This window comes from Equus przewalskii, chromosome 22 (assembly GCF_037783145.1).
Source record: "Equus przewalskii isolate Varuska chromosome 22, EquPr2, whole genome shotgun sequence".
NCBI classification, from domain to species: Eukaryota; Metazoa; Chordata; class Mammalia; order Perissodactyla; family Equidae; genus Equus; species Equus przewalskii.
The window spans coordinates 13,948,133-13,967,652 of record NC_091852.1 but is presented as its reverse complement, the minus strand read 5'-3'; the positions used below and the strand labels follow the sequence as shown (position 1 = coordinate 13,967,652).

At 37.3% G+C, this 19,520-nt stretch overlaps 1 protein-coding gene across 5 annotated transcripts in view; it reads left to right on the top strand.

Annotated features, from left to right (window-relative positions):
• The window catches only part of PCSK5 (proprotein convertase subtilisin/kexin type 5), a 436,496-nt gene that overhangs the window by 143,740 nt on the left and 273,236 nt on the right, over positions 1–19,520 (top strand). For all 5 annotated transcript variants that reach the window (XR_011531551.1, XM_008515633.2, XM_008515632.2 and 2 more), the window contains exons 6-7: positions 10,296–10,384; positions 13,945–14,117. Coding sequence is in view for 4 of the 5 variants with exons in the window: in XM_008515633.2 (XP_008513855.2) it covers positions 10,296–10,384; positions 13,945–14,117 (262 nt within the window). In the remaining variant the exon portion in view is untranslated. The remainder of the gene's footprint in view (positions 1–10,295; positions 10,385–13,944; positions 14,118–19,520) is intronic.

The following is a 19,520-nucleotide window of genomic DNA, read 5'->3' as shown; positions in this document are numbered from 1 at the left end:
TGTGGTGAGAACAATTAAGATCTAGCCTCTTAGCAACTTTGAAGTTTATAATACAGGATTGTTGACTATACTCACTATATTGTACATTAGGTCTCCAGAACTTATTTATCTACTAGCTGCAAGTTTGTCCTCTTAAGCAACATCTCCCAAGAACTGGGTTTTCTGATAAACCAAGCTATTTGTTCATTCTCTTAGACATGGGCTAGCATGGTTAACAATGAATTCAGTTAACAATGAATCAACTATTTTCCTAGGCTAGGGTGAATGGAAGAAGGAGGGAAAAAGAAGAGATGTCAAGGTCTAGGCTGGGAAGGATAGGAAGAGGGAAAATGGGGGAGGTAAGAAAACACTTTTTTTTTTGAGGAAGATTAGCCCTGACTAACATCTGCTTCCAATCTTCCTCTTTTTGCTGAGGAAAACTGGCCCTGAGCTAACACCTCTGCCCATCTTCCTCTACTCTATATGTGGGATGCCTGCCACAGCATGGCTTGCCAAGTGATGCATAAATCCACATTCGGGATCCTAACCAGTGGATCCAAACCAGTGAAACCGGGCTGCCAAAGCAGAACGTGTGAACTAACTGCTGTACCACCGGGCTGGCCCCAAGGAAACACTTTTAAAGCAGTGTAATGATCACTTGAGTTTTATTCTATTGTCACTATTTTGTGTTCTGACTGAAATATCCTTCTTGAATTATGACCAATATTATAAATAACAGTACAGAGTCTTCAGACCAATGATGATTTTTTTAAACTTTTTTAAAAAAAATAATTATAAACTCACAGAAAGTTGCAAAAATAGTAGAGGTCCCCCATACCCTTCCCCTAGATTCTCCCAATGGTAACAACTTATGTAATTACAATAAAATATCAAAACCAGGAAATTAACATTAATACAATCCATAAACCTTATTCAAATTTCACCAGTTTCTATGTGCATTCGTGTGTATTTGTGTGTATCAGACTAACAACACTTTTAACCCTCCAAAATGAATATTCTTCTGCTTTTTTTAATACTTACTAGTTATTTATATGTGTTATGTCTGATGCTAATTCTTAGTAGTGACCTGTTACTACTAAGCACTGTAAAATATATTTTTCATTTTCTTTCTTTACCTACAACAGTAGTTGTAGGAGCAGTTGACAAATGCTAACTTTTATTAATTTCTTTAAATATTGTATATCCTTTCCTGAAGGCCAAAAGGAGAATTGATAGTGTCTATGGCTAAGTATAAAAACTGTCATAGTTTAAAGTATATGCTTAAGATTCTTTCAATATTAGTCTATCAAAGGGTCTCTGAATATAATCTTATATGTATCTACTTATTTCTTATTGTCTTAGTCAGTTCATTCTGCTATAACAGAATACCATAGAGTGGGGGGCTTAAACAATAGACATTTATTTTTCACAGTTCTGGAGGCTCGAAAGTCCAAGATCAAGGTACCGGCAGATTTGGTTTTTGGTGAGGGCTCTGTTCCTGGCTTGTAGATGGCTGCCTTCTTCCTCTTATCCTCACATAGCAGAGAGGGAAAGGTGGGCAGGAAGCAAGCTCTGTCATGTGTCTTCTCATAAGGGCACTAATCCCATCATGAGGGCTCCACCCTCATGACCTAATTACCTCCCCAAGGCCGGTCTCCACATACCCTCACATTGGGATTAGTTTTCCAACATATGAATTAGAGGGGTGGAGGAGACACAAACAGTCAGTACATAGCAGTTATTTTGAATGAGTTTTCCTGAATTTCTTCCTAGTATAATAAAAAATTAATATTATCGAAGCCTTGGGGACTTCAGTCACTTCAGAAACTGTCTTAATTTTCTCACAAAAACTAATCACCAAAAAATCGACTGTGTGATTTCTTTTTTGCTTTTCAAAAATTTTAATTGACCTTTTTTTCCCTCATATGTTTCTTGAGCTTCAGTAAGCTTTTCACTGAAGACAGAGTAATAATCCATTTTCAGCTATTTTCCATTCTTCTTAAGTTTTCATTTTTAAGATTGCCAGCATTTCCTCCTTCTAACTCAAGTTGAATAATTTATCATGGAGATCCTATAAAATACACTGTCAAATATCCTGTCATCAATAGTAATGAAGGAATAAAATTGCCTCTACCTCACAAATTAGGTAGGGTAGCAGGCAAAGAAGTCATGAAATCTTGGCAGTCATGCAAAGACTTAGGTGGGCCCTGGGGGTTTTGCTAGGATAGTGAAAGGCATTCTGTAAGGACACGGGAGGCCCAGATCTGGACTTTGCCCTGCTGCATTTTATACCTTCCAGTCACCATCTGACTGAATTTTCTCATTTGTACAATAGAAGCAGTAATATCTGTTTTGCTTATTTCTCAGGTTGAAGTGAGATTCAGATGAGGTTAAAATATGTTGAGAGGCAGAGAATGTGATAAAAACATGAAGTGGTAATGTTACCAGGGAAAACATGAGCAGTCAGAAACCTCAGTTCTACGTGATATGTTGGAGAGCACACCCAGCACATCACGATGTCTTGCTCTCCTCTCCCTTTCTAAGGGGGCTTTTGAAATGGGCTTAAATGGATAGTTTTCACTCAGATTTAAGCAAACTCAAAATTTTCCAGGAAAATGGGCACCCTGGACGTCAAAAGGGAATGGAAACAGTGAGGGGGTAGATAAGAATCCATGAACAGCTTCGGATGTTTATTCCAAGAAAGAAATGAAATAGAAAGTAGTTTTTCTCCAACTTACCATTACTTGATTTCATACAGGTGTAATTTAGATTTAGCAATGCAGTGAGACTACGAAGGAAGGTTCTGCGTGGGTTCTGACGTCTTGAACTCATTGCTGAGCTTACATGCATCTTGTCTTCAGATCTGCAGTAAAGCTCAAATAAGTTAATATTTCCATCCCTGCTAACTCATATGAAAGAAAAAAGTTCACAAAGCAGTGTGACTAGAGGACTGGGAGAAAGCAAAAGAAGGAGTGAAGGCAGTATTTTACTAGCTGGCAAGATATAATGGACTCCGTGAATTTGTATTCTAGACTCACTTCGCCTAACTTGTGTGTGTTCACAATATTATAGAAATGAATTACAGGCACGCTGTATTCTGATTTTCCATCTTTCCAATCAGATAGCCCAGGTAAAACTTCTTAGGACCTTTAATTACAATGGTGTATTGTTGGGACTAGGTAATGTAGCAGATGAGGAAACTTCGTGTTTTTTTCCCCCAAGTAAGAAAAAGCAGTAGACAAAGACTGGCATGATTTTTAAATCAAGATGCTCTTTAAGAGCCAAAATAGTTTATTCAAGTAAAAATTATGTAGTAACATATTTTACACTTACTAGGGCCCTGGCAGCAAAGACAGTATCCTTAAGAGAATCAGAGAAGTGATGCATTTTTAATTCCTGGTTTGTCTACATTCTCTTGATTTTAGAGTCATTGGTCTATATGTATCCTTATAATTTACATAATTGGGATATCTTCTGGAAGTCTCAGAAAATGTATGTCTTAGTAATATTGTGAACATTGCAAGAAAGCTAAATAGGTGCTAATTTTCCAAGGGGTCTTATGTTGGAATTGGCTAGTAAAGTTCATATTTAGGTGCACATGTGTCAGAGCATAATATAGTGAGTATGTTGTTTTCTGGACTAAAGTCTACTAAAATTTCTTATGCTGAAAATACTCTGTTGTCTCTGGAGAAAAATACATCTGAAACAGATACATCTGTTTTGTGGCTTTTATATTTAGCTGACATCTTGAATATACTTACTGCTGACCACCCTTGTTCTTTGGGAGAAGGAAGAAACTGAATCTTGTTCACATGCTTGAACAGGTCATGATAATATCCATTGTTCAATGATCTATTTTAAATCCATGTCAAAACACTGAGGCCAACTAAGATATAAAAATAAAAAAGATGACTGGTACTTTACTTGGAATAATGATCATTGTCATCTGAAGGGAGTGGGCTGTTTAAATGTAGGTTGAGCTAGCAATTTGGACCCTCAATTACAGTACGCTGCAATATATTATTTAACTGATATTTAAAATATATGAGTCAGCGGTTGAGTATCACATCTCTGTCTCCCCAGAATGCTTCATACATCATGATGTAGAGCAGCGTACAGAAATCTTTACAGGAAATGTTTTTATAAGGAAATAGTCACTCTGTTCTTCACTTAGCAGCATTCAGTATGCATTAATGATGCATATAATATGTGCAGGACTTTATTGCTTTTTAGGAATACAGAACCAAGTTAGTTCTTCCATTTTTTAATAATATGGTAGGATAGATATTCAGTTAAATCTCTCCTGCCACAGTACATCTAAAACTCCTGGGAAAATACTACAGAACTTTTTACTGTGTGGTTGAGCTAATGGGACGCCAGAAGTATTTCTCTGAGAAAGTTCAGAGCTTTAAACTAGAGGGCAATAGGTGGACGTGAGGAATTTTCCAGGGTGAGCAGCCAATCCCAGCCAGCCTGGAGCTTGATTTTCAAAAGCCCGGGGGTGGCAGGAGCCAAGGCCTTGGTCCAGTGGGGTGAGAAAAGACTTCTGCATAAAACAGAGCCCCTGAGGGACCATCTTAAATATACTTACTATAGAAAAACAAAACCTACACAGAGAGACAGAAGACATATTAGACTTTCTCTATCTGGGTAATGGACAGGATAAGAGGATAAAGAAGTAACTACCTGTAAGACTTACTGCACTCATGGGATTTGCACCTGTAATTCATATTACTTGTATGGCCCAAATTTTAGGTTTGGTTGAACAGATCCTGATTGGTGTAGCCCCAGATTATGTGGTAGAAGCAAATTCGAGTCTTTAGAACAACAAGCTTTCCAGCCTCAAAGAATTCATAAAGATAAAAGCCTAAACAACATGACTTTCTAAATAGACAGTTCACCTACTACATAAGGAAAACATCACCATGAAAACAAGCCAGCAGCAAAATAAATAGCAGAATTTGATTCACATATTTTAGAATTAACTAGATATCATTTATATGTATCAAGAAATGAATACCCAAAAGGTTTTTCTTTGGTGAGGAAGATTGGCCCTGAGCTAACATCTGTTGCCAATCTTCTTCTTTTTGGTTGAGGAAGATTGTCCCTGAGCTAACATCTTTGCCAGTCTTCTCTATGTTGTATGTGGGACACTGCCTCAGCATGGCTGGATGAGTGGTATCTGTACCTGGGATCTGAACCCTGAGCCACTGAAGTGAAACGTGTGAACTTCACCATTACACTACTGCGCTTGCCCTGAAAAGTATTTTTAAGAAAAAAAGACTGTCCAAATTAACCAGGTGGATTTGAAAAAGAACTTCAAAAAATAAAACATGTAATAATTGGAATGAGTAATGCAGTGAATGGATTAAACAGGAGATTAGTCCTGGCTGAAGATAAGATAATTGAAATATAGAACTGAGCAAGTTACACTGACTGCAGCCCAGAGAGAAGATATGGGAAGTGTGATGGTGAGATTAAAGAACAAGATAGTGTGAAGAGGTCTGATGTATGCTTAATTGGGATTCTGAAAGGCAGTTTTCAAAGGTACTAGTGAGACTTGTGTAGATTTAAACATTCAACTACAGGTTTTGGAATTCCAAGAAAGAATTTTTAAAAATCCATGCATACAACATTTTAATGAACCTGCAGAATAGAAAATACAAAGAGATCTGAAAATCATCCAGAGAAAACTAAATTCCCAGATCGCTGATTTCTCACCAGAAGCAGTGGAAGCTGGAAGACAGCGGAATGGCATCATTGAAGGGCTGTGATCTAGAATTCTATATCCAATGAAATTATTTTTCAAGAACAGCAGTAAAACAAAGTCATTTTCTGAGGCTACCAAAAGACTCTCTAAAGGGTATGTTTACAGAATGTTCTTCAGAAAGAAATCAGCGGGGCTGGCCCGGTGGCCGAGTGGTTAAGTCCACGCGCTCCGCTGCAGGCGGCCCAGTGTTTTGTCAGTTCCAATCCTGGGCGCTGACATGGTACCGCTTATCAAGTCACGCTGAGGCGGTGTCCCACATGCCACAACAAGAAGGACCCACAACTAAGAATATACAACTACGTACCTGGGGGCTTTGGGGAGAAAAAGGAAAAAAATAAAATCTTAAAAAAAAAAAAAATCAGTAATCCCAGAAGGAAGCATGAACTACAAAAAGAAACAGAGCAAAGAATGTATTTGTAAATCTAAACAAACACTGAGTGTTTAAAGTAGTAACATTAATGGGTAATTTCTAGAGTTAAGAAAAATCCAATGTGTAACTATAATCATTGGGAGCTCCTATGTGTCAAGAAGTAGATAATCAGAGTTTTGTTTGAGAAACAAACAAGTCTGTTTCTCAAACAGACTTTCTGTTTTGTTTGAGAAAAGCTGAAAAATATTAATAACTTTAGACTTTGTGATGTTAGGTATCCATGATCAAATACTTAAGATAACCACTAAATAATATAATGTATAACATCCAAACTAGTACAGGGGAAAAAAAATACAGAAATGAACATGAATATATCAATAGATACAGTCTCTGTAAATGGACTCGAATTAAAGACAAAGATAGTTAGCCTAGCTTCAAAAAGACATTCCATTTACGAGATATACCTAATATGAACACAGAAGGTTTAAAAGTAAAAGGAGCAAAAAGGTATACAATTTAAATACTAACCAGATATCTTTAATTTTTTCTTTGACTGCAAGAATCATAGAGTGTTACTACGTATTCATAAATGGTTTGTTTCACTGGAAAGATTTAATAATTCCATTCTAAATAAAATAAAAATCAATAGAACTGCAAAGAACATTAAGTCCACAATATAATGAACAAGCGTAACGTAATGGACTTATGAAGAACAACTGGAGAATATACATCCTTTGAAGCACATGGAACATTTATAAAAATTGATCACATACTTGATCATTGTGTGGGTCTCACAAAATTCAAACAATTGGTTCATAAAAATTATCTTTTTTTATCACAAAGTAATCAAGTTATTGACTGATAGCAAAAACATAACTAAATACCTATATATATTTGAAAATGTTAAATCATATTCCTAAATAACCCATGGACCAAAGAACAGACCAAAGCAGAATTAAAAACAGAGATCTTATGATCCAGTAGCACTTGCATTAATTAATAATAGATACAACGAAATACAAGAACAACAGACTCATAAAGGGAGTTTGACATTTGAATAAAAATAACTTACACCCTGAATTCATATGCAATAGAGCCTAATGAAGGGTCATAGTAAATAATTGCTAGATTCAGGGGAAAATTAGTTTGGGGCTTACAAAAGAAATATTTTTTCTTTTAACACTCGATCATTTTTCTGATGATTAATGTGGCACAACCAAATATCAGAAAGGTCAGATAATTATGAGTACATCAAAATTAAATATTGTGTATAACAACCTAAAATTGCCATAAACAAGATCGTTATGTTCCAAATAACAACTTTGGAAATGTATACACAACAGATATGATGGAAAGGCAGTGAGAAATTTGAACAAAAGGCATGAAAAGGTTATTCACAAAGCAAGAAATAGAAATAGCTAATAAATATTTGAGAAGATGCATAACATCAAATGTCATCAGAGGGGATAAAACAGAGAACCAACAAGAAGATAACATTTTTCTCATGTCAGATTGGCAAGGATGAAAAAGATGGAAAAACTCATACGTAGGAATTTATGTACACAGGGGTTTGTCCAAATATTTTCTCTGTTCTTCATATTGTCATTCAAGCTTATGGTCTTTCCTTTTTTGTCATGCACAAACATTTGATGTTTTATGGTAATGTTTATTAATCTTGCAGTTTTTAGGATTGGTTTTATTACTTTCGTCTGCTGTTAACAATTTGACCATATATTCTGTACTCTTTGATCCAGTAATTCTACTTCTAGGAATTGGCCCCAAGGTATACAATTATATACTCCAGATTCTTCTTCGTAGCCTTATTAATATTAGTGAAAAACTGTGTAAATTTACAGGAATAGAGGATTTGTTAAAGATGCTATGGTGTGTGTGTGTGTGTGTGTGTCTTACAGAATATATATATTTGCCATTTCAAAGATTATGTAGAATAATACCATTTAAATGATACATAGATTAATGTTTATATAGAAAGATAGGCATGACTTTACTAAGTGGAAAAAGCAGGATGTATCTCTTTTGTGTAAATGCGTGCGTGTATCTATGAGTTGTAAGCAGCAACTTGTTTATAGTTGCACAAACTGTAGTCATGTCCCCTGACAAGTGTGGTCTGGGGCACCTGTGCTGTAAAATAAAAAGCACTTTAAAAAAATGGAATTTGAAGGGCCTGAGTTTTAGTCACTGTTTGGCCGCTTTCAGCTGTCCCTTTATGTCTCAGGGCCTCCTTAAGTGCCCTCATTTCTAAAAATGAGGGAATGGGGGTGAGCATTGGATTTGAGTAGCAATGACAAATGCCCCCTGATGGTGTCACATCCTTCTTCTGCATCCAGGGCAGACATTAGTCATTAGTCCTGGTTGTCTTCCTCTGGGCTCAGCCTTCTCAGCACACTGTCATGGGCCACCATTTCTAAACAGATTGTGCTTTGCGCGTGAAATTTCTTTGCCATCCTTGGATAAGATTATCTTAGAAGTCCGTTCAGCTAGAAGATTTTTCTGTACAAGGAACCAAGTTATTGTGGTGAGAAATAGGGGGGATATCTTTCAGAAAAAATTGTTTACTTTTCTAGTAGCCACATTTTTAAAAAGCTGTAGAAAAGGTGAAAACATACGGGTGAAATAAATTTTGATAATTTTTACTAAATAAAATATTTCAATATGTAATTGATATAAAACAATTATTAATGGGATATTCACCTTCTTGTTTTTATCATATCAAATCTTTGAAATCCAGTGTGTATTTACAGTACATCCCATTTTATTTTATTATTTTTTTTTGTTTTGGGTTTTTTGTTTAAGAAAGATTGTCCCTGAGCTAACGTCTGTGCCAGTCTTTCTCCATTTTGTATATGGGACGCTGCCACAGCATGGCTTGCTGAGTGATGTGTGGGTCTGTGCCTAGGATCCACACCTGTGAACCTCGGGCCACCAAAGCGGAGTGCACGAACTTAACCACTGTGCCACCAGGCTGGGGCCCCAAGCACATCCCATTTTAGATGGTAGATTTTCATTGGAGATACTTGACTTGTATTTATGTTTACAGTTGAAGAAGTAGGTTCTCCTATACCCACATTCTTACATTTTTTTAAAAATTATTTTATTGAGATCATATTGGTTTATAACATTGTGCAGATTTCAGGTATATATTATTATATTTCAGCTTCTGTATAGACTGTGTCCCATTCACCACTAACAGTCCAGTTTTTATCTATCATCATGCATATGTGCTCCTTTACCCCTTGTGTCCTCCTCTGCCCTCTTCCCCTGTGGTAACCACCAATCCATTCTCCTTATCTGTATGTTTGTTTATCTTTCACATATGAGTGAAATCATACAGTATTTGTCTTTCTCTGTCTGACTTACTTCACTTAGCATAATACCCTCAAGGTCCATCCATGTTGTCTCAAATGTCTTTTTTGTGGCTGAGTAGTATTCCACTGTATATACATATACTACACCTACTTTATCCGTTCATCCATTGATGGGCACTTCCAAGTCGTGGCTATTGTGAATAGTGCTACAATGAACATGAGAGTGCATATATCTTTTTGAATTAGTGTTTTCATGTTCTTTGAATAAATACCCAGAAGTGGAATAGCTGATTCGTATGGTATTTCCAATTTTAATCTTTTGAGGGATCTCCATACTGTTTTCCATAGTGACTCTACCAGTTTGCATTCCCACCAGCAGTGTATGAGGGTTCCCTTTTCTCCACATCATAAAAATTAACTTAAGTTTTTAAATAATTGAATTGAGTACTAGTTTTTTAATTTAATTAAAATTAAAATGGAGATAAGGTCATACTAGCCACATTTCAAGTACCCAAGAGCCACATATGGCTGGTGGTTACCATATTAGAGAGTGGAAGCTTGGAGAATACAAAGAAACATACAATTCCTTTTTAGCCTTCAAGGAGATTTTCTAGTTGGGAAAGCAAGATATCAAAAATAAACACACCAAGAACATTATCCAAAGCAGAATGTAATGAAGTGCTAAATGTTTGCTGTGGACAGACTTAGTGCTACTTGGGTAGGAAGCTCCAGAAACACCCACAGCTTGATACATTCTTCACTACTTTGAAGTCTGGGTGGTGGCAGTGCTGTGTTGAGTTTGTGAGAATGGAGTGTCTTACCTTAGAAAGTGTGTGTGTTCTCCCTGCAGACATGGGACCCGCTGTGCTGGAGAAGTGGCAGCCGCAGCAAACAACTCGCACTGCACAGTCGGAATTGCTTTCAACGCCAAGATCGGAGGTATGGGAAACACACTTAGGTGGATAGAGAAATAGCCAAGAGCTCTTGCGCTAACTGATTTTCAGGCCCCTTTTTGAACTAAAGACAGGCATATGTTTGCATGGTAGTGTTCAACTGTTGCTGACAGCAAAATGACCACGTTAACATGGGTTATTAAATACGGTTAATGGCTTCTGAGCCAGTATCTCTGAAGTGTCACAAGCACAGACATTTCTTTCTTTAAACCAGCATGAAAAAACATTGCCCAATAGTGAAAATGGGGTCGTTGACATCTGTACCGAACTATACAATTGGTGTTTGGGTCAGAAAGAACTAATAATATAAACAATAGGCCATAATATCTCTGTGGAAGGCAGCACTTTGAAATTCTGTTAGAGCAGAAAATCTTTTTTTTTCTTTTCCACAGCCTTTATAAAAATCTCCTTTTAACTGCAATTAAAATGGTAAATGGTAAAATCTATTTTTGAAGTCCCGTAATGTAGTGAGACTGTTAACATTAATAATTCCGGATTATATATAAACATACATACACATGCGCAAGCTCAAATTTTCATATGCTACTACAAGGCTCCAACCAAAGCAGTATAAATCCAGGCGTTAACAGAAGCAAACTCTTACTTTCCCATTTGTAATCAGCTTTGTTAGTACAGCCGGCTGCCACAGCCACACACAAAAGGAAGAAAACATCGGGAGAGACGGTACAGATCCTAATGGCTTTGAAGTGTCCTGTGGAGGTGTCCTAAAGGGTGTCATAAGATAAATGAAGTTCCTGGAACCAGGCTGACACCCTTGTTTCCAATGCATTATTTGTTTTCACGTGGTAAATGGAGTTGGATCTAAAAGATAAAAATGAGTCCTTTCTAGGGTAAATGTAGAGATCTTGTAACATGAATTATTTTGGGTATATAATAATGGTGCTAAGAAAAGATTTTCTGCGACTGCCTTGATTGTCAGTCCTCAGTAAACGTGACCTCTTTCCTTTATTTCACCCTGAATTCTTAGAGGACGGCAGCTTGTTAACCAGTAATTAGCTGCGCTCTGAGAGCATCTGCTGTGTGTCAAGGGGAGTGTTTATGGAGGAGCTGGGGAAGGCAGACAAAGACTTCCCCATGAAGAATGATGAGGGTGCTGGAGGCCCCTGCTCTTCTGAAGACAATCAGATGACTGGTGGCCATCTGATCAACCCTTCTTGCTGTCCGGGACACACAGTCTCACATACACAGCCACACATCCATGTCCCCGTCATCACTCTCCAATGCTAACCCAGCGCTCACTGACCTTGAGGGGATGAAGGGGTGAACTTGTGAACCTCACAGATAAACTGCTGACCTAGCTGACTGAACAGGACCTCAGGAAAAAAAATGAATGTGTGGCAATGACTCACAAATGTTCTGTCGTCCTAAGAACGAGAACATTCTGAATTATAAATTTAACCCCTCAGACCCAGGAATGAAGGCTTGTAGTTAAATGAAGACAAAGCAGCCTTTCATCTTTAAACTTGAGGAAAGGAAATTTTTACTCATCAATTTTTGGTTAGAAAATTAATATTACCCTCTGGATATGATTTTATCGAGCCTTTTCTTCATGAACTTCACATAAATTGCATGACATAGAAACTGAATTCAGGTGTTGTGTGGATACTCCTGCATGTTGGCATTTAGAGCTGGTAGATACTCCAGGGTTTATTTCAGACCTCCCTGTACTGGGAAAATCGTTCCATTTTTTGCTTTTAAATAGGAAGTAAGGTTTCTTTGTTAAAAACTGTGCAGATGTATTTTGAATATTCATGTGAAATGAAAAACCAATGGCTGCTCAGGACCCAGTACACCCAGAGCATCTTGCTGGGTATCCTGCCCCCACAAAACAAACTGTTGACAAGTTTTCTAAGTACAATTTGCATTCCGTAATTTTTAAAGGGACTTGTTCATAAACTTTGTTCTCCCCCTCACCTGTTTATATATGTCCCCTTTAAAAATCCAGAAGTCTGGAGAAGACAGTCAAGAGATACAGTAACCAAATGCAATGTCTTGAGAAATGCTTTGGGGAAACTTAATGTTGACTGAGTGTTTGTTTCCATTTTTTTATTTTTGGAAAAAATATTAAAGGATAGAGTGTCACAACTGTCATGGAATTTAAAATGATTTAGCCTGATATTTATATTTTTAGATGAAGAAAATGTGACAAAATGTTAGCAGTTGTTGAGTACTGGCTATACCGATTCGTTGTCATTCTTTCTGTTTTTTCGGTGTTTTTTAGTTTTGTCATTAAAAGGTAAACATATTTTTGAAAGCATAAAGAAGATATAGTTGCTTCAAGAGTATTTTTATTTTCTATCAGAATTCCCACTTCAAACCACATAGTATCTAAAGTTGCCTGATTTGGGGTTTTATTATTTAACCCCATTTATTGGTGACCAATAAAAACTTGAAATCCTACTAGATAACTAGGTTTTCCTAAGGAGTAAATTTGGGCTCTAAAGATATAATTTTAAAATAATATAATATCTCAGTGATGGTATTTAGCTTAAGCTGAAGGAGAGAGATGTTTACTTAACAATTAAATGTTTTATTATTGTGAGTCTCCAAAGTAAAAGGAAAAAAGGAAAGCCTAACATTGGATGTATAATTTATTTTTTAGTATCTTACTGTCCATTTTTGCAAATTAAGGTTAATAATAAATTCCTATCTGTCTGGCGGAAATATACTTAAATGAAGATTAATGACTACACATTGCTAAAACCCTTTGAGAATTATTTGATGTGTTACATGCACAGAGAACGTTCTCCCTTATTCGACTTATAAATTACTTGGCAAAAAAATAATATGGTAAGTTCCCATCAGTCTTACAGATTAGGAGATAATGTTAAATATGGAGGAAATTAGACCAACCTAACTTGGCAGCTTTCCAGATTTTGTAAGACTGCTGAGGTCAGAAAGTTTTGCACCGATTATGAACACAAGTTATCTAATGAAGAGAAATTTAGGGAAGATGGATTGCTTGAGTCTCTCTTTGTCAAGTACTCACTTTAAGACAGGAATAAAGAGAAGGGAGAGATTGTGGAAACTTAGAAAAAGAGAATAGGGCCGGCCCAGTGGCACAGCGGTTAAGTGCGCACGTTCCGCTTTGGCGGCCTGGGGTTCGCTGGTTGGGATCCCGGGTGTGGACATGGCACTGCTTGGCAAGCCATGCTGTGGTAGGCGTCCCACATATAAAGTAGAGGAAGACGGGCATGGATGTTAGGTCAGGGCCAGTCTTCCTCAGCAAAAAGAGGAGGATTGGCAGCCGTTAGCTCAGGGCTAATCTTCCTCAAAAAAACAAAAAAGTAGTGGGTGAAAAAGAGTTTAAATAAGTTTTGCTCTTTTACATGCAGTGTAACTTCCTTTCTCCCCAGGAAAGCTTCGGAAAGGTCTGCATTATCCTTTTCTGAGGAAAATATACTCAAGTGTTGGTTAGAAGTTTATTCTTTCCCCAAAAAAATGCTATCACTGGAATATGTCTTGGGCTGTTTGGGGGTTATATAGCAAAGCCTCTAATCGAGCTACGTCCCTTCTGTCTTGAAGGAGTCCGAATGCTAGATGGAGATGTGACGGACATGGTTGAAGCGAAATCGGTTAGCTTCAATCCCCAGCACGTGCACATCTACAGTGCAAGCTGGGGCCCAGATGATGATGGCAAGACCGTGGATGGACCAGCTCCACTCACCCGGCAAGCCTTTGAAAATGGCGTTAGAATGGTAGGTTTCAAAAGCACCTGGGCTCATATTATGCCAGTCAGTGATGATTATCATATGAAGCCGTCTACAAAACTCTGGGTTCTGATCCTCCACTCTGGAGGAATGGATGGAGCTCATAGGCTGAGCCAGGAGACGAGTCAATGGCAAGAGGTGCTGAACCTTTGGGATTGTGTATTTTATCTGGTGTGCAAATGAACTAAGAGCTAGCGCTTCCCCTAACGAGAAAAGAGGTATATTTGGGTGCTTAGATCTGCTCAAAGGAAATATTTTCATTAATGTGTTAATCTTGCATTTGGAAAAGTAAATTCTTGGGAGTGTGCGATTGAGAAGTGGAGATGTTGAAACTCTCCGCTTGGTGTTGGTACGTCATTCTACAATGCCCTTCTGGGCATCTCCCTTCTGCAGTTCCTTCCCGAGTCCCCCCTCTGTCCCAGGACAATATTATTTTTATGCTGGCTTGCAAGTTCCCTAACCAGACAGCTTAACAGATCATCATTTTCTTGATTTCACTAAAAAATTCACTGACCACTCCTCTCCAAAAAACTGACCACAGAATCTAATGTAATAAAATGTCTGTTTTAGACTACAGATCTTAAAAAATTCTGTCTTATTTTAATTAAATAAAAAATAAAGATGCTATATCCTTGTAATCATAAAAGGAGGAAAACTCCACCAAAAGGGACTCCTCTCTCTTTCTTACTCGTGAATGAAACTTTGGGTGATTTAAAGCATACGTCTTAATCATGATCTGAGCTGATCCCTTTTCTTCCTCATTTCTTTTTTTTTCTTTATTTCTCTTTTTTTTTCCTGAGGAAGATTCACCTGGAGCCAACATCTCTTGCCAATCTACCTTTCTTTTGTGTATAAGCCACCATCATAGCATGCCACTGATAGACGAGTGCTGTAGGTCCGAACCCAGGTTGCTGAAGCAGCGTATACCAAATTTAACCACTAGGCCACTGGCTGGCCCCACTTCCTCATTTCTTTTTACTTGTTTGTAATGTAAGCATATGCCACTCTTCCTATCCGTCAGCACATCCTGCTTTCCCTGCAAGTCCCTGTCCCACTCCCATGTCCTACTGTACAGCCAAATCCTATTGACCATTAAGCCTCAGCTAAAATGTCCCTTCTTCCCAGGAGCCTTCTCACTGCCCAAACTAGAATTAAGTATATGCAGTCCCCACTCTGTACCTCCTCGACTTTATATTCTTACTGGTGTTCCCTATAATCTTTATCATATTGTACTTTTGTTCAGTGTTAGCTTTGCTGGTATCCTCCTCACTAAATCGTAAGTTCCTAGAGAGCAGAGCCTGTGCTCTACCCATCTTTATGGGCTTTGCAAAACCCATAGCGTACATTGAACTCTAGTGAGTACTCGGTAAACGTTTGTTGAATTTAATTTAATTTACTACAGATTACGCTAACCACAGGGTGCTTCTATATTCAGCCCAGCTTTGGAGCAGTGGGATGCATGCAGTTGATTCATGTAACGTTGCAGCTGGAGTACAAATAATCATGATTCTTCTGCCTTTGTGGGATTGGTGTAGAGTTTTAATCAGAAGACTGAGCTAAGCAGTCTCCTGGCCCTTCTGAAATAGACTGGAGGGGAACACTTAGGCACCTGTTTCGTATGCACTTCCTGAGTAAAACATAGCTCAGGTTTGGTTAAGACATACTTTCTAGCTCTGCCAATTTTCAGCTGCATTAGAGGCCTTTTAAACTATAGGATGATGTTTTAAATCATTGCCTAGAATTTTCCTTTCAAGATACCTGAATGCCAAATGAATGCACTCCAAGTAATCAGGTGGTTTCATTACCAAAGCCCTGCGGATTACTATTCTCTCTCTCTGTGCCATCAGTAGAATGGTCATTCAAGTTAAATACATCAAGCTTCGTTCATATTTAATGTTTGACTTGTTCTTGTAGGGCTCTTAATACAATAAAGAGCAATCTGGAATTTCTCATTAATGTGAGAATATATGTATATTAGTAATGCACATAGCCTTGTGGGTGTACATATATAGAGAGAATGCCCCATATGTAATAGCTGTCATTGAATCTGATAGAAACCAGTAGTTTTCAGATTTATTTTTGCTAGGGAATCTTTTATTCAATGGAAATCTTAAATGGAAACTCAACGTGGAAAACAAAAATGTTATGCTTTGAAGGAAAAAATGGTTAAGATTAGAAACATGATCATCTGAGATAGCTATTCAAACATATAAGAAGATTATATTTAGAAATAAATACTTTTGAAAAAGTTTACTCTAAAACTCATCATTAATGACAAAAGTAACCCATACTTATTATAACAAATCCTACTATAAAGATGAAGTTAAAAATAGATTTCCCACCAACTAGATAACCACTGTTAAGAGTCTGGACTCCATCTTTCGGTACTCCTGTGCCCATTCATATACCAAACAGGTATCGATGGCCTCTGCACATGGCTGTTTTTACCTAATAGGTTGTCAAGGACATCCTTCTGGGGCAGTCCATAAGGATAGAACTCATTTATTTTAATATTTCGAAAATTTTTGGAGTATGGATATACCATAATTTATTCCATTGAAGAGCTCTCAAGATTTTAATCTGGAAAAAAAGGAGTTTAGTTTTAAAACAAATCATTTACTTTTAGAGGTAAGGTGGTAACAAAAGAAATAACTCTTAAGGAAAACAAATTATTCTCTGGCTCCTAGCATTGCACACCTAATTATGGAAAAGCATTGGTGATCCATTTAAATGTAATAAAATCATCAAGATAGAGTTTTTATGTGTTTGATACACACAGGCTTCAGATTTAGGGTAGGGTTGAGTCCAGGATCTGTCATTTACTACTCTCTGAACTGAAGTCGATCAGATTACCTCTCTGCTTCCATTCCCTCATCTAAAATAGGGTGATGATAGTACTTACTTACAGAGCTGTTACGTGTGTTAAATGAGATGATGATGCATATACAGCAATTGACAGAATACCTAGAATATAATAGGTGCTCAATAAGTAAGTTTTGTATACATACGGATAGATAGATAGATAGATCGATCGATCGATAATTTTTTCAGAGAAGAGATCATGTCCTTCCAAAAAACTTTACATTTTTCCTCAGTTCTCCATCCTTCTCTTCTCTACCATTTCCACACTGCAGAGTTCTAGGTAATTCCATTGGGTTACCTGTAGTGGTAGATTAAAAATAATATGGTAAAATATGGTTCTGTGATGTTACTTACTTTGTTCTTCCCATGTCTCTACTTGCCTTCAATTTCACTTGCCCTTAAAAGCACATCTTCGGTTTCAAGATAACCTCTCAATATACAAATTCATTTCTTTTATCCATGTTTGTAGTCTTGAATTAAATCTATATTTCCCCAAGGGATGTTTCTCTAAATATCTATGAATATATAATTTAATATTTTTAAAGCATATTAGATAGTCTTTTGCAGGAAAAAGAAACCTTTCACTCTTCTGTTATAAGGCATCAAATGAGACAGTACATTTTATATTCTTTGAGATGATTCTGATTGTTCTTTATATAATATACACTGTCAAATATATAGAAAATAAGTTAGATTACAGAGCACAGCAAAGAAAGAAATAACTGATTTTTTGGCTGAGTGATTTAAAGAATGAAGGAATAAGTGACTAATAAAATAATTCCTTCAGGTAGCTGGGGGTGAAAGTCCAGGTGGCAGCCTAAAGTCTTTCTGGTTTATTCATATTTTAACTACATCATCTACAAAAATACAGGAATTGGACTTTATTTATTCTTTCTGTTAAACTTAGTGAATTCCCACTTTCTATATACTGTAAAGGAGTGAAGAAGACATCTAGTCTTATATGTAATACGTAAAAGTCCCTACATTCTAGCAACAAGACAGGAAACAAACACGCATAGAAACAAGACAATCTGAGCTAAGGATAAGCGTTATGAATGAAATAGAACAATGACTGGGGGCGGACAGAATGGCTTTAGTTAGAGAGGACAACGAGTCCTCTTTGAGGAGTTGATACGTGAGGAGGGATATAAATGATAAGAAGCCAGTAGGGGCAGAAATGTGGGAGGAATGTTCTGTGCAAAAGGAACAGCAAGAGTAAAGCATCCCAAGAGGAGAATGATTTGGGTGTATTCCTAGAACAGAATGCTAGGGCGTTGGGAGCAACGTGAACAGAATGCAGGCAGTAGGAGATGTGCTGGAGAGGTAGGCAGGGGCCAGCCAGCTCAGCAGTGTCTCTAAACTGTGAGGCTGTTTGCGTTTTGATCTGTTACAGAAATCCACTGGAGGTTTTCAGCAGAGTAGTGGCCTGATGAGATACACAATTTTGAAAGGTCACTGCTGTGAGAATGGACTGTATGTGGGTGAGAGATGAAGAGGCAAGAGTGGAAGATTGAAATGGTCCAAGAAAGAGTTGATGATGAATGGGACTAGGAGGGCAACAATGTTATGACAGCTAGAGAGACTGGTAACAAGAAAGAGAAGCCTAAGAATCAAGAAAGATTTTCACAAAGGAAAGAAATAAATTTTGCTCAGGGAGTCCAAGTATTGATTGTATCCATTCCTTCCATTTACTAATCAAAAAACATAGCAAATATTGGATTTCAGAATGCTCCCTATTTGTTTAAAATAAGGATTTGGCTCAATAGCATGTAACACTGTTTTAACAAAATCAAAATTGATTCAATTTATAGCCCGTTAAGAATTAATGTGCAAAAATTGCATTAAACTATGTTGAACAAATCATGTCACAATTGACAGCTTGCTCTTTCTACCAAAGATTGCATTTTATTTGATGCAAAGGAGCTATAACATTAAATGCAAGAATTGGGGGTATATAATTTGGACTGCATACAAGTAATGATGATGATGATGACGATGCAACATTTAACATTTGCTAGTCTGTTATACTGTCATCACTCTTCTAAGCCCTAAAATAGGTAACTTTTAATCTTCACAATAATCTCATAAGACTGATACTGTTCTCCCCACTTTTACAGAAAACAGATATTCAGCATAGCTAAAGAAGTCAGAATGTGGGCCTCAAAGAAATCTAATTAATTCTTTTACATGTTCTGTTTTGTTTGGCCCATCAGACGTCTTGCCTTCATCTCTGAACACATACTTTGGCTTTTCTCCTGTTACTGTGGTGAATTAATCGCTCATCTTCTACCTAAGTGAACCTCCTCCATTTCTTCACTGGACCCCACCCCTTCTCACCTCATGAAAGACATGGCTCCATCAATTCTCTTTTCTTTCATCATCAGAATTTCCCTCTCAATTGTATTATTGCCTTCTACATATCTTCGTACTGTTAATCCCCCTATCTCAACAGTTAGAAGAATCCCTGTCTTGTCTCCTTGTCTTCCATTTACCACCTCCTTTCTCATTTTCTCTTTAGAACAAAAGTCC